Raw genomic sequence first — 14,606 nt, forward strand, 5'->3', positions numbered from 1 at the left:
ATTTAAAACGTAGCACATCTACGTCGTATCTGAAATATATAGACATGCAGGACACTATTTCTTTCCGTAGTACTAAATGTATGAAAGTGTATGCCCTGTGACTACATTCTATTGGTTACACGAGTCAGATTGCATTACTAAGTTTGTTCTCTTCGGCATTAAAATTACATATTTTGCATATCTCAAACATATCAAGGCTGCAATATTACTACTAATGGGAGTGGTCTATGACTTTCAGTACGCACACACACACCTTTCAGTTTTACTCGCTTACGTCACATGTTCCAGCGAAAATAAATTCCTGCTCTTGATGGTCATTAGAAAAAATCATAACTGATAGCAATAATAAAGATATTCATAGTTTCCGAATGTGTTGATAACCATTTTCGACTACCGCTTTCTGGTTTAACTCTGAGGGGGTAATCATCAAGAGGGTTGGAAACACTGAGGTTTTACTCTGCATGCTGGGTGCACATTGCTATCTCCACTGTGATGAAACAAACTACGACTTTGGAATGAATTTTCTTTGCTGTGTACGGTATCCAGCTACATTACTACATTACTGTGACTCCCCAGTGGGTTCCACTGGAGCCCATGATAAAAGACGTTGCAATGTCGCTCCAGAATCTGCGTCAGGTAAGATCAAAGAAAATACCACACTAAACAGTAGGAATCCTGCAGCACGTAAAGCCTCCGAAACAGAATATATGTCTTGAAGAAAGAGCCGCCCAAATTGGACTCAGAAACAACAAAGATATTGTAATGTAACAGGTAGACAAAAATTGACAGTACACCATATGAGGCGAAAATGAGCGAGTTACTGAATGATACTATGTATACGAAGAAAAGAAAAGTGGCACCACAGAGAAGGTACGGAGACAGGCACAAGCCCTAATGAAGGGTTCTAGAATTGATGTTGGAACAGCCAAGGGGTGCACACGGAAAGTTCCAGTGCTGACATGAATATAATGGGTACCGAAGGCGCACAAGGAAGGCTGTCTTCTAAGACCGGTCGTCAGTGCGACCAGCTCACTGACGTAATATCTGGTGAAACATATATCCGACAGGTTACGCCACCTGGTTGGTCACACGAAGCCCTGTGTTTAAAATACAACACCTTTCATACATCTCATAAGCGAACTGAAGGTACTATCTATGGATGTAATGGTCAGCTTCGACACAAAATCTTGCTTACACCGTGTTACGAGAGGAGGCCGAAATGCACGCGTTTTAGCTCACGCAGGCTGGCGTGAGAAGGGAAGACCTACACTCACGTGAGGTCTGGAACATGACAAGGAATTAGAATTCAGAAAGCGGACGTAATTAGTTTGACACATCACTTTAATCCATTAATGATGGACGTCACTCTTGACGGTACATTATTCACAATATTATCTGTCACAATACATTCGTAGTAATGGAATAGGGCGCCTTGCTAGGTCGTAGCAAATGACGTAGCTGAAGGCTATGCTAAACTGACGTCTCGGCAAATGAGAGCGTATGTAGTCAGTGAACCAACGCTATCAAAGTCGGCTGTACAACTGGGGCGAGTGCTGGGGAGTCTCTCTAGACTAGATCTGCCGTGTGGCGGTGCTCAGTCTGCAATCACTGATAGTGGCGACACGCGGGTCCGGCGTATACTAACGGACCGCGGCCGATTTAAAGGCTACCACGTAGCAAGTGTGGTGTCTGGCGGTGACACCACAGAAACCATTAACATCCTGCGGTAGTAATTAAAACTTTCGGGCTAAGAGGCCGTGGTCCAATAGTAGAAATACTTCTCCCTGACGTTTCGTTGCCAGCTGCGGGCAACATCATCTGAGGTGAGTCTACGACTACTCACCTTACCTCAGATAATGTTGCCCGCAGCTGGCAACGAAACGTCAGGGAGAAGTATTTCTACTATTGGACCACGGCCTCTTAGCCCGGAAGTTTTAATTACTGAAGACGCCGGCCGTGAGAGCCTACTCGCCATGTTCCTGCGGTAACATATACCTCGAGATATGTGCGACTTGGTGCAGTTGTGCATGTCATCATCGTACATTAGTTGTCAGGGCCAAATTTATAACTAGTCAGTCGGACTAGTGGTGGTCACCGCCTTTCATCTGTACCAGCTGACGTATCCACGGCAGCATTTGCACAGACAGGGTTAAGTTTTGCGCGCATGTTGTTGGCTGACATACGTAGACGGCACACTGGTCATTTGTCCGCTTCTGGAGACGGAGCTTCACAGATTTCATGAGAAAGTCAGCGTTTACCTAAAAACATATAATTCAGCCTAGGAATAGCAAAAACGAAACATTTCATTTTCTAGGTGTTGAAATGTACAGAACAGTTAGAGGGGAAGTAGGAAATAAAGTGTACAGCCAATCTGCGAGAACCAACACATAGCTACATACGTAGTCGCATCGTGATCCAGAAAAACACTCGCAGCGCTACGAGCTTTGGCTGTCCAAGCTCTTTGGACTACAAACTATATTGTATTCCGGTCAATCGCAGCTGTTGAAAGGCATAATGTTAGGAAGAATTCCGCTTACAACTGGTGAGAATTGTTGTTTATTAAAACGCGACCAGTTTCGCGGCTTCAAGCCGCATTATCAGGTGAACCTACACGGTAAAAAGCAATGTACAGTGTCACCACATTTTATGGGTATTAAAATTAGTAAAGGAATGTCTAAAATATACTCACAACGTCAAAAGATCGTAGGCATACCCATCGCCCCTAGTCAAAATTTACTATTCAGCTAAGTTGCACCTGATGATGCGTCCTGAAGGCGAAAAATCGGTCGTGTTTTAATAAACGACAATCTTACTAGTTTTAAGCCGAGTTCTTCCTAACAACATTGGATTAGCGACGCTCACGACTTCCAACATGAACTAAACGAGCTGTGGAAGTTGTTCCACGCAAATCGATATAGCAACTAGAACATACAACGTGTAATAAGATACAGTGAGACCAAAATGACAAAGGAGCAGAAGAACCTGTTCATGTTGCTCGCTTTCCTTATGCCAGCGGCGCCAGCAACCGCCACGGCAAGGTGCTGCGCTGCGGAGAAATTGAACCAACAATCCTGAGGGGCCGGAAGAACCGACATATGTAGAGGCTCACGAAATATTCTGGAGACGCTCTCCATACTGCAGGAGTCTACGAACGTGATGTGAATGCGGCGAAGTCTACTTCGGTGAAACGGAAAGACTGATTATTAGCAGTCGCATGTCGGAGCATAATCGCTACGTGCGACTGGGGCAACACATCGAATCAGCTATAGCGGGACATCACAAGGGCGTTGGCCGACCTATTAATTTTAAAGAACCTCTTGTGCTCACTCGGTAGCGATGGATGCATCAGCGAAAAAAAAGAGGTGCCGCCACTACTTGGCTGTCAGTGATCCCAGTCAGTCGGACCGCAGGTGTTGCTCGCCAGTGAGCAGCTCCATATTACTCGTGTTCAATGGTATAAACGTGTTGGTATTCGGGGAGCTGCCGTGCTTGGAGTTGTAAAACCACAGCAGACTTCCGTAGACTACCACAAATAAGCGTAAACTATGATACACTCCTGGAAATTGAAATAAGAACACCGTTAATTCATTGTCCCAGGAAGGGGAAACTTTATTGACACATTCCTGGGGTCAGATACATCACATGATCACACTGACAGAACCACAGGCACATAGACACAGGCAACAGTGCATGCACAATGTCGGCACTAGTACAGTGTATATCCACCTTTCGCAGCCATGCAGGCTGCTATTCTCCCATGGAGACGATCGTAGAGATGCTGGATGTAGTCCTGTGGAACGGCTTGCCATGCCATTTCCATCTGGCGCCTCAGTTGGACCAGCGTTCGAGCTGGACGTGCAGACCGCGTGAGACGACGCTTCATCCAGTCCCAAACATGCTCAATGGGGGACAGATCCGGAGATCTTGTTGGCCAGGGTATTTGACTTACACCTTCTAGAGCACGTTGGGTGGCACGGGATACATGCGGACGTGCATTGTCCTGTTGGAACAGCAAGTTCCCTTGCCGGTCTAGGAATGGTAGAACGATGGGTTCGATGACGGTTTGGATGTACCGTGCACTATTCAGTGTCCCCTCGACGATCACCAGTGGTGTACGGCCAGTGTAGGAGATCGCTCCCCACACCATGATACCGGGTGTTGGCCCTGTGTGCCTCGGTCGTATGCAGTCCTGATTGTGGCGCTCACCTGCACGGCGCCAAACACGCATACGACCATCATTGGCACCAAGGCAGAAGCGACTCTCATCGCTGAAGACGACACGTCTCCATTCGTCCCTCCATTCACGCCTGTCGCGACACCACTGGAGGCGGGCTGCACGATGTTGGGGCGTGAGCGGAAGACGGCCTAACGGTGTGCGGGACCGTAGCCCAGCTTCATGGAGACGGTTGCGAATGGTCCTCGCAGATACCCCAGGAGCAACAGTGTCCCTAATTTGCTGGGAAGTGGCGGTGCGGTCCCCTACGGCACTACGTAGGATCCTACGGTCTTGGCGTGCATTCGTGCGTCGCTGCGGTCCGGTCCCAGGTCGACGGGCACGTGCACCTTCCGCCGACCACTGGCGACAACATCGATGTACTGTGGAGATCTCACGCCCCACGTGTTGAGCAATTCGGCGGTACGTCCACCCGGCCTCCCGCATGCCCACTATACGCCCTCGCTCAAAGTCCGTCAACTGCACATACGGTTCACGTCCACGCTGTCGCGGCATGCTACCAGTGTTAAAGACTGCGATGGAGTTCCGTATGCCACGGCAAACTGGCTGACACTGACGGCGGCGGTGCACAAATGCTGCGCAGCTAGCGCCATTCGACGGCCAACACCGCGGTTCCTGGTGTGTCCGCTGTGCCGTGCGTGTGATCATTGCTTGTACAGCCCTCTCGCAGTGTCCGGAGCAAGTATGGTGGGTCTGACACACCGGTGTCAATGTGTTCTTTTTTCCATTTCCAGGAGTGTAGTTTTCCTAGTAGCTTTGGTCGGTTAACGTCTTTCCCGTGTTACTTGTACGTTGGTTGTGTTGCATACTATACGGCGTTACCTAATAACGATCTCATTCTTTACGTTCAAATGGTTCAAATGGCACTGAGATCTATGTGACCTTACATCTGCGGTCATCGGTCCCCTAGAACTTAGAACTACCTAAACCTAACCTAGGGACATCACATAAATCCATGCCCGAGTCAGGATTCGAACCAGCGACCGTAGCCGTAGCACGGTTCCAGGCTGAAGTACCTAGAACCACTCGGTCACATCGGCCGGCCTTCTTTACGTATGTCATCACTGTCTTACTTGATTCCCCTAGAAACCGGAAGCGGTGAACCGTTTAGAAACTTAGTGAGGATATATAAAGATTCTGGTAACCTACGGAACAGTTTAGTTCTACATAATTATCCGCCTGTCTGTTACTTAAGAATAAACAGATACTTACAGCAATAATAAGGGGAAACTCTTGCCTTTGTTCATGCTGAAGGAAGTCCTACTGAGTACAACGTAAAAATAATTTTATATATATCTTTCGCCTTAGAAGTAATTGTTTGGTTAGATAAATGCACAGAATGTAGGTGATCAGCAAATTTTTATTAATATAGGAAGCAATATACAGGGTGGTCCATTGATTGTCAGCGGGCCAAATATCTCACGAAATAAGCGTCAAACGAAAAAACTACAAATAACAAAACTCGTCTAGCTTGAAGGGGGAAACCAGATGGTGCTATGGTTGGCCTGCTAGATGGCACTGGCATAGGTCAAACTGAGGTCAACTGCGTTTTTTTTAATAGGAAGCCCCATTTCTTTATTAGCATTTTCCACAACGACGTTTTTGAGATTCCCGATTCTAGCGCTATGCTACGTGTTGGGTTGTTTTGAGGGAAGAGACCAAGCAGCGAGGTCATCGGTTTCATCAGATTAGGGAAGGAAGGGGAAGGGTCGCAGGTTCGAGTCCTGCCTCGGGCATGGATGTGTGTGATGTCCTTAGGTTAGTTAGGTTTAATTAGTTCTAAGTTCTAGGCGACTGATGACCTCAGAAGTTAAGTCGCATAGTGCTCAGAGCCATTTGAACCATTTGTCTTATTTAGATTGTCTGGTGGATAGCGACGTCACATTCTGAGATGCCACTGGAGAATACGGAATCAAGATCTTGACTCTATGGTAGGATGTTACCTGTGATATTCTGCCAGGTAGAAAGTAGCAACAGCGAATCGGCAGCCTGTACCCTCGGTTATGTGTCCCTACAGCGAGGCGTTGACGACACATGGCTCCAGTTGCGCTCTACCAAATCTACGGTTCGTTAGTTCTGACGCACCACATAAATGGGGAAGTAAATGGTGTGGTTGCCGGTTGTGGTAGTAGAATTCGTGGGGAAATCATCATAAATAAATGTATTATAGATAAAATGGGAGCCGACGTATTCCCTTTGATTTTTATTTGTCTGGTTGTTTGTTTGGCACATTATTAGAACTACACATTATTCATTGTTGGTTTGTTGCGTATTTTATATCGTTCCTGAATATACAGAGTGGTCCATTGATAGTGACTGGGCCAAATATCTCACGAAATAAGAATCAAACGAAAAAACTACAAAGAAAGAAACTCGTCTAGCTTGAAGAGGGAAACCAGATGGCGCTATGGTTGGCGCGGTAGATGGCGCTGCCATAGGTCAAACGAATTACAACATCGTTGTTTTAAATAGGAACCCCCTTTGTTATCACATATTCGTGTAGTACGTAAATAAATATGAATGTTTTAGTTGGACCCATTTTTTCGCTTTGTGGTAGGTGGCGCTGTAATAGTCACAAACGTTTAAGAACGCGGTATCACGTAATATTCCGCCAGTGCGGACGGTATTTGCTTCGTGATAGATTACCCGTGATAAAATGGACCGTTTACCAATTGCGGATAAGGTCGATATCGTGTTGATGTAAGGATATTGTGATCAAAATGCACAATGCTGCTCGGTATCCTGGACGACATCATCCAAGTGTCCGGACCGTTAGCCGGATAGTTACGTCATTTAAGGAAACAGGAAGTGTTCAGTGACATGTCAAACGTCAGCCACGACCTGCAACAAATGATGATGCCCAAGTAGGTGTTTTAGCGGCTGTCGCGGCTAATCCGCACATCAGTAGCAGACACCGAGCGAGGTGGCGCAGTGGTTAGCATACTGGACTCGCATTCGGGAGAACGACGGTTCAAACCCGCGTCCGGCCATCCTGATTCAGGTTTTCCGTGATTTCCCTAAATCGCTCCAGGAAAATTTCGGGGTGGTTCCTTGGAAGGGGCACGACCGACTGTAGTGCCTAGAACCGCACGGCCACTCCGTCCGGCTCTAAATAATACAGAATATAGACGAAGACCATCACTGGAGTCCAAACGTCGACAGAAAACTAACTTGTAATGGACACCTATTTTCATCTACTAACAGGCAACACCTTGGATGTACATCCTTCTACCATTATGGTCACCTATAAATCCCTAATCGGCCTCATGTTCAGCTACGTCAAGGATACCTGGTTCTTCGTTCCTCAAAATTTTACGTCCCTTGAAATCCTGCAAAGCCGTGCCCTCCATTACGTCTTCCGTCTCGTCCTACCTTCCCAAACGTGCATCCTACACGAACTCATCCGCTCCCCACAGCTTCTTCTTCCTTAGACCACCTTCGGATCCAGTGTCATAATCCCAAAACCCACTCCTGGCTCCAAATGTTCCACTCACTAATCATCAATCCAGTTACGTTCCTGCGCTGCTGCGTCCGTATTTCATCCTCCATGCATCTTGACGCCTTCAACCAGCTCCCACTCTCCAACCATGAAATCTGTCCCCAGATACTCCAATTTTTTTGCTCATAGTTAGAACACAAAACCTTACACCATTCTCCAATTTTTGATCGCCTCCCTCTTTCTACTTTGTTGTATCTTAGTCACTATCTGCGGTGCCACATGGCTCCATAGTCATACTCAACATTCCACATCCGTCACGACCATTCATAGCCATTACACCATTGCACCGTTCGTGCTATCATGAGGCGAGTTATCTCAACTGCAATACCAAATCATCGATGAAGTTTTTAAAAAGTCATCAATATTGCCCTCCATCGTGATTGTTAAAATAATGTCATTTATTGTCATCCATTTTTGTGCACTAATCGTAATTACTGCTCACCAAAAAGTTTTTTTAACAAAATTATCATTTGTTATAATCTCCATTTACGTATCTTAAAATTTCTTTCCAAATTGTGTAACCTTTGACTGATGCACAGTTTGTCTGAAGCCAGCCCTCACGTACGTGAGGAATGTAAATAACAATAAATAAAGAAGAGTGAAGCATTTAGTTGTCGTATAGACGACAGCTGTGAACTCGGTTGAGACTTCGGCATTTTAATGTTCCATAATAACCACGCGTAAGCCCAAAATTATTTTACTGAAACGTACACTAGCTGTAGAAGCCTAAGAAGTTATACAGGGTGAGTCTGGAGGAAAAGTAGATTTTTCAGTTCACTGGGTAACACTGTCAGTGTCTCGGAACATAAAAGTCAAATCTACATATGCCCTGTTCTTAGCAGTTTCCTAGAAAACTAATGAAAACAGTAGGGAACAAGACAAATTCAAATTACAGTAAATTTAACAATGTTATTTAATGTTTTGTTTAATTGTGCAAGTGTCCTCATAAAATATGTTCGAAAAGTCCACTGTCAACCGCAGTGCACTATGTAACTCTTGTAGAAAACTGCTGTGTTGCTGATGTGAGCTCATTCGTACGGTCCTTTTCTTGAGCACACGAAAGTTATATACGAGAGAATTTCCTCCTCTGTGTTCACTCTGTGCTTGTAGACTTTGCTCGTAGGCAAAACTCACAACTTATAACCTAATGGAACAAGGTCGGGTGACCTCGGCGGCCAAGAAATGACTAAACAGGGGCAAACCAACGCACTGGGTGGATTTCAGTGTGGTAGTTCGGTACTGTGTCACTAATTCCACCATCCGCGCACCGAAGTGCGCACTGAAATGGTCAATAAAGACAACACTAGGAGCCTAATGTCACTTTAGTTGTACACTACTGGCCATTAAAATTGCTACACCATGCTGCAGATGCGAAATTTAACCGACAGGAAGAAGATGCTGTGATATGCGATTGATTAGCTTTTCAGAGCATTCACAAAAGGTTGGCGCCGGTGGTGACACCTAAAACGTGCTGACACGAGGAAAGTTTCCAACCGATTTCTCGTACACAACCAACAGTTGACCGGCGATGCCTGATGAAACACTGTTGTGATGCCTCGTGTAACGAGGAAAAATGCGTACCATCAAGTTTCCGACTTGGATAAAGGTCGGATTGTAGCATATCGCGATTGCGGTTTATCATCGCGCGACATTGCTGCTCGCGTTGGTCGAGATCCAATGACTGTTAGCAGAATATGGAATCGGTGAGTTCAGGAGGGTAATACGGAATGCCGTGTTGGATCCCAACGACCTCGTATCACTAGCAGACGAGATGACAAGCATCTTATCCGCACGGTTGTAACGGATAGCGCAGCCACGTCTCGATCCCTGAGTCAACAGATGGGGACGTCTGCAAGACAACAACCATCTGCACGAACAGTTCGACGACGTTTGCAGCAGCATGGCCTATCAGCGCTCGGACACCATGGCTGCGGTTACCCTTGACGCTGTATCACAGACAGGAGCGCCTGCGATGATGTACTAAAAGACGAACCTGGGTGCTCCAATGGCCAAACGTCATTTTTTCTGATGAATCCAGGTTCTGTTAACAGCATCATGATGGTCGCATCCTTGTTTGGTGACATCGCGGCGAACGCACATTGGAAGCGCGTATTCATCATCGCCACACTGGCGTATCACCCGGCGTGATGGTGTGGGGTTCCATTGGTTACACGTCTCGGTCACCTCTTGTTCGCATTGACGGCACTTTGAACAGTGGACGGTACATTTAAGATGTGTTACGACCCGTGGCTCTACCCTTCAATCGATCCCTGCAAAACCCTACATTTGAGCAGGATAATGCGCGACCGCATGTTGCAGGTACTGTACGGTCCTTTCTGGATATAGAAAGTGTTCGACTGCTACCCTAGCCAGCATATTCTTCAGATCATTCGCCAACTGGAAACGTCTGGTCAATGATGGCGGAGCAACTGGCTCGAACACAATACGTCAGTCACTACTCTTGTACTACTACTGTGGTATCCTGTTGAAGCTACATGAGCAGCTGTACCTGTGCACGCCACCCAAGCTCTGTTTGACTCAATGCCCAGACGTCTCAAGGCCGTTATTATGGCCAGAGGTGGTTGTTTTGGATACTGATTTCTCAGGGTCTATGCACCCAAATTGCGTGAAAATGTAGTTACATGACAGTTCTAGTTTAATATATTTGTCCAATGAATACCCTGTTATCATCGGCGTTTCTTCTTCGTGTGGCAATTTTAATGGCCAATAGTGTATTTGTATGAGAGTACTGGTGAAGAAATGCATGGGACTGACACCCCTGTATCTCGGATACAGTTAACGAAATTGCATATGTGCGTTTGAAGTCTCTTGATCAGAATCACTCTGCAAAATATGAACCTTTTCTGGTGACTCTCCTTGTACTAGTATGTTTCTTTTATGCAGTGAAGAATCTTATAACATGAAGGAGAGAGAGAGAGAGTATGTATATGTGTCTGCTGGTCGGTAGGTTACGTGGATCCGGCACCGCGACATCCACCTGCTGACCGTGGGCCGGTACACGTACACGAGCGACCAGCGCTTCCAATCGCTGCACTCTCCGCAGACGGAAGACTGGATGCTGCAGATCCGCTACCCGCAGCGCAGGGACTCCGGCGTGTACGAGTGCCAGGTCAGCACGACGCCGCCCATCGGACACTCCATGTACCTCTCCGTCGTGGGTGAGTAGCACCGCGCTGCGCTGTGGCCAATTTAACAGCTACTCTCTCTCTACCCCACACGGGGAGTGGGTGACCTCGAACGCCCAGAACCTGGCTAATATGTGCTTCTTTGTATTTGACCCGCTCGCCCCAGAAGAACTGGTACGAGTCATCCGTACTCAACACTGCGCGTCTTACCATCAGAGCTATTTCATGACCTTTTCGTGATCTAAGACAGAAACGTTAATAATGCGAACACACAAAATAGTAATATAATAGGAACGAAACGATGCTATTATCACAAATGCGAAATAGTGTTTGTCTCCTACCTTCCCTTTTCACGACTTGACCGCTAAATCGACTTCAATGGAAATTTGTATGGAAATAGCTTGAACCCTGAGGAGGAACTTTTTATTTGGATCGCTTGTAACGGAACAGTACCCGTACATATCGTATGACGCCGACAATGCACAGTGGGGCCCACAGCGATTGTCGCTTATTGCAAACAGTATCACCAACTAATGTGTACTAGTTCGTGTTAAGTTCACTTCAAGTGAATTTCATCTTGAAGGGAGATAAATTCTCAGTGAAGATCATATAGGTAAAACCTTAGTTTACGATGACTGGTTCGGTAAACAGAGTCTGTGAGTAGTGTACAGAAATTGTAAAGCATGTTATATGATGAAAAGTAGTGCTCTATGTCATAAATATAATACATAGAGTAAATTATTATTACACATCTGTCAGTAATTGTTATTAGAAGTGCCCAATTAAAGCCACAAATGTACTTAACGGGATAGCTGACGTAAGATACATTGAAATGTAAAAGTAAAAATCACTGTTTAAAATATGTTCAGCTAAGTGCATCTGCCACGTATAACAAATCTTTATCACGGGGAATGTTATTATTTTTGTTCTGAGATATTAATGTTTCGCTCTGTAAGAGTTGCTGTGATTCCACATTCATACGTAGACTGCAGGCTACATCAGTGTTGGAAACCTAACAGGCTTTTTTGTGTGGATAACCTCCTGTAACGCATTCACCACCCCAAGAATGTAACAAAGATAATAATGTTGAATATCCTTAATGACGGAAGACCCCTTCGTCACCTACATAATGAGCTACGTACGACGCTCTGTGTAATCTAGTCCTTACTAGGTTCGTGCGGTGCAAGAATATTGTGAATAAATATTAACGTGCGATTATTTTGCCTTCCATCAGACGTTGTATATAGACAGGATGTTGAATGACGACTTAGGCTGCAGTGTTAACGACATGCAGGTTCTTTCGACAAAGCAGTCCACTTCTACATTATTACATTAGCTCTTTCTGTGTCTCGAAAATATTTTAGCTTTTACCTGCTACAGAAGATTTCGTAATTATATACCTGTTACCCCTTTTATTTTAATTGCTTATTTATATTTTCGATTTAATTACTCTGTAATTTTAAAGACACGTTGTATTTTTTAGGCGAACTGTCTTACCTCTGCATTGTTATGAATTCTGTTGCTGGTGCAGAAAATATTCTACCGACTACCTGCTACAACAGCTTTATACCTGTATACCAGTTATAACAGTCTTTTTAAAATTACGTATTTATATTTGCGGTTGGTAATGACTTCCTCGTTTGAGTCTAGAAAATATATTTGCTTCTACTGTTAAATAATTTTATAACTGTGTACCAGTAACCACAATTTTTTAGAATGATATAGTTGGCAAATGCATAAATACACGAGGGAAATTTAGCGGCACTAAACGTCAACATGCTCTCTAGTACCTTCCGCCACGTGTCCGTTTAGCGATGGTCTTGTATTAGCGATGTACTCTGTGATTTGCAATATGGAATGGATACATTTGTCAAAACATATATTGCAAATAGTAGCTTCAACTTTGTCATGTCAGTGCATCTTATGCAACTATCCAGCTTACTAAGATATAGAGTTCATTAATAACTATATCTGAGCACTTGTATTAACCTTTACTGCGGCATTTGTAATAATAATGCGCTCTGTTTATTACATTTATGACAGTGTACTCTGTATGTCATACTCAGATATGCCTTACACTTTACGAACACTATTCACAGATCAGACAATGGTAACTCTGTTCACGATAAACAGTCTTAATTTAAAAAAAAAGTCTGCGATTTTTGTTGGGAAGTTATCTTGCCCCAAATCGAATATTTACAGATCACCCCTTATCTTAAATTAAAAGTTCCTTTGTGAAAAACCAGTGCAGGCATGAACTGTAATGGACGGTGATTATTGCGAACATTATTACAACGGCTGACACAGACAATTGTATAGTAATATTGACAATGGTGAAGGAAAACTTGAATATTCATTTAATACAGAACAAGATCTTGGACTTGACAACATGACGATTTGTGTAACAGAAGATCATGCCATTTTTAGTTCAATTTCGATACTGCATAGTCCAAACCACTAGATAGTCAGGAAGCTTTAATACGTATTGTTAGCAATGATTTACTGTTACAAATATTTGAAAAATTGAAAACTTGTATCTGGAAACTAAAGAGTCTAATAAAGATATAGTTAAAAAATTGCAAAATATCGCCAGGAAAGCAAAAATTTCCAAAAGAAAATGAAGGCTGCTGGCATAAAATTGTGTAATGAAGTTGATAATGTGCGAATAGCTCTTACTAATACAGTTAGTCAGGAGAATAATGAATTCCAAATAGAAGCTTACAAGAAACATAATGGATTCAAATCTGAAATTCAAGACATGAAAACGCAGATTTCCGAACTTATGCAGGAAGTATTGAGACACTAGAAGTGATTAGTGACTACGTAATTATGTCATGCAGTGATTGTGCTGAATCTGAGGTATGACAGGAGACTGGATATACTGAAGTGGTTTCAGAATCATTTAAAGTGAATAAACGTTTGGAGGAATTGTTGAAAACTTCGTGAAAACTGTGGCATGTGATAAGTTTGTTTTTGTGTTTGAATCGTATGAAGATACGTTACTGTTGGATACTTTGAAATTATTGTCATTAAATTCAGCTTAAGTGACGGATGTACGTGATCGAATTCTGCAAACAAAAAAAACCTTTCATATAGGATCATATTGGAAACAACATTGACCTCTCTGAAATTGTGTTAACGAGGTTACAAAGTTTTAATCTGTCAATTCCATTACGAGGTGATGTAATTGGAATATATGAATGTAGAGCTATACTTTTCACTGTGCAAACGCTGGAAAGTTTTTATTTGAAACTACACATGAACAGAAAATGTGCAAAAAGGTGTAGAACCACAACGGATTGAAATCGTACGAGAAAAGAACCGAAAATCGTATTGTACGAGAGACCATGCAGTGCTACTGGCTGTTTAAGTGTTTCAGTCATAAAAAAGGTGATATTTTAAAATACAATGAATTTTAAGTAACAGACTATAGTAGGTAATTGAAGTGACTGTTTATGCAACTGTAATTGTTTTCTAATAAGGACTTGCGGGTACTGAAATGTTGCAGTAACATTTCTACATGCAGTGTACTTTTGCATGTAGCTAGTGTGTTATTTACGTGCAGGCATATAGGAATGTGTGTCAAAGCGTGCGCAGTGCGTCAGAGTTTTGTAGCCAACGCTGCTGTAAAACTAATTTATGTGCCTTCATGTTGGCGAGCCATGCAGTGGAAAGGTGCTGGGATGACGCGCAGAACTATGAGGAATTGACGTCACTGGACGACCGA

The 14,606-nt window shown here is 44.0% G+C and overlaps 1 protein-coding gene across 1 annotated transcript in view; it reads left to right on the top strand.

Annotated features, from left to right (window-relative positions):
* LOC126188807 (zwei Ig domain protein zig-8-like) overlaps positions 1-14,606 on the top strand; it is a 475,470-nt gene that overhangs the window by 318,636 nt on the left and 142,228 nt on the right. Inside the window, exon 3 of the mRNA XM_049930420.1 lies at positions 10,702-10,912. Coding sequence (XP_049786377.1) covers positions 10,702-10,912 — 211 coding nt within the window. The remainder of the gene's footprint in view (positions 1-10,701; positions 10,913-14,606) is intronic.

This window comes from Schistocerca cancellata, chromosome 5 (assembly GCF_023864275.1).
Source record: "Schistocerca cancellata isolate TAMUIC-IGC-003103 chromosome 5, iqSchCanc2.1, whole genome shotgun sequence".
Lineage (NCBI taxonomy): Eukaryota > Metazoa > Arthropoda > Insecta > Orthoptera > Acrididae > Schistocerca > Schistocerca cancellata.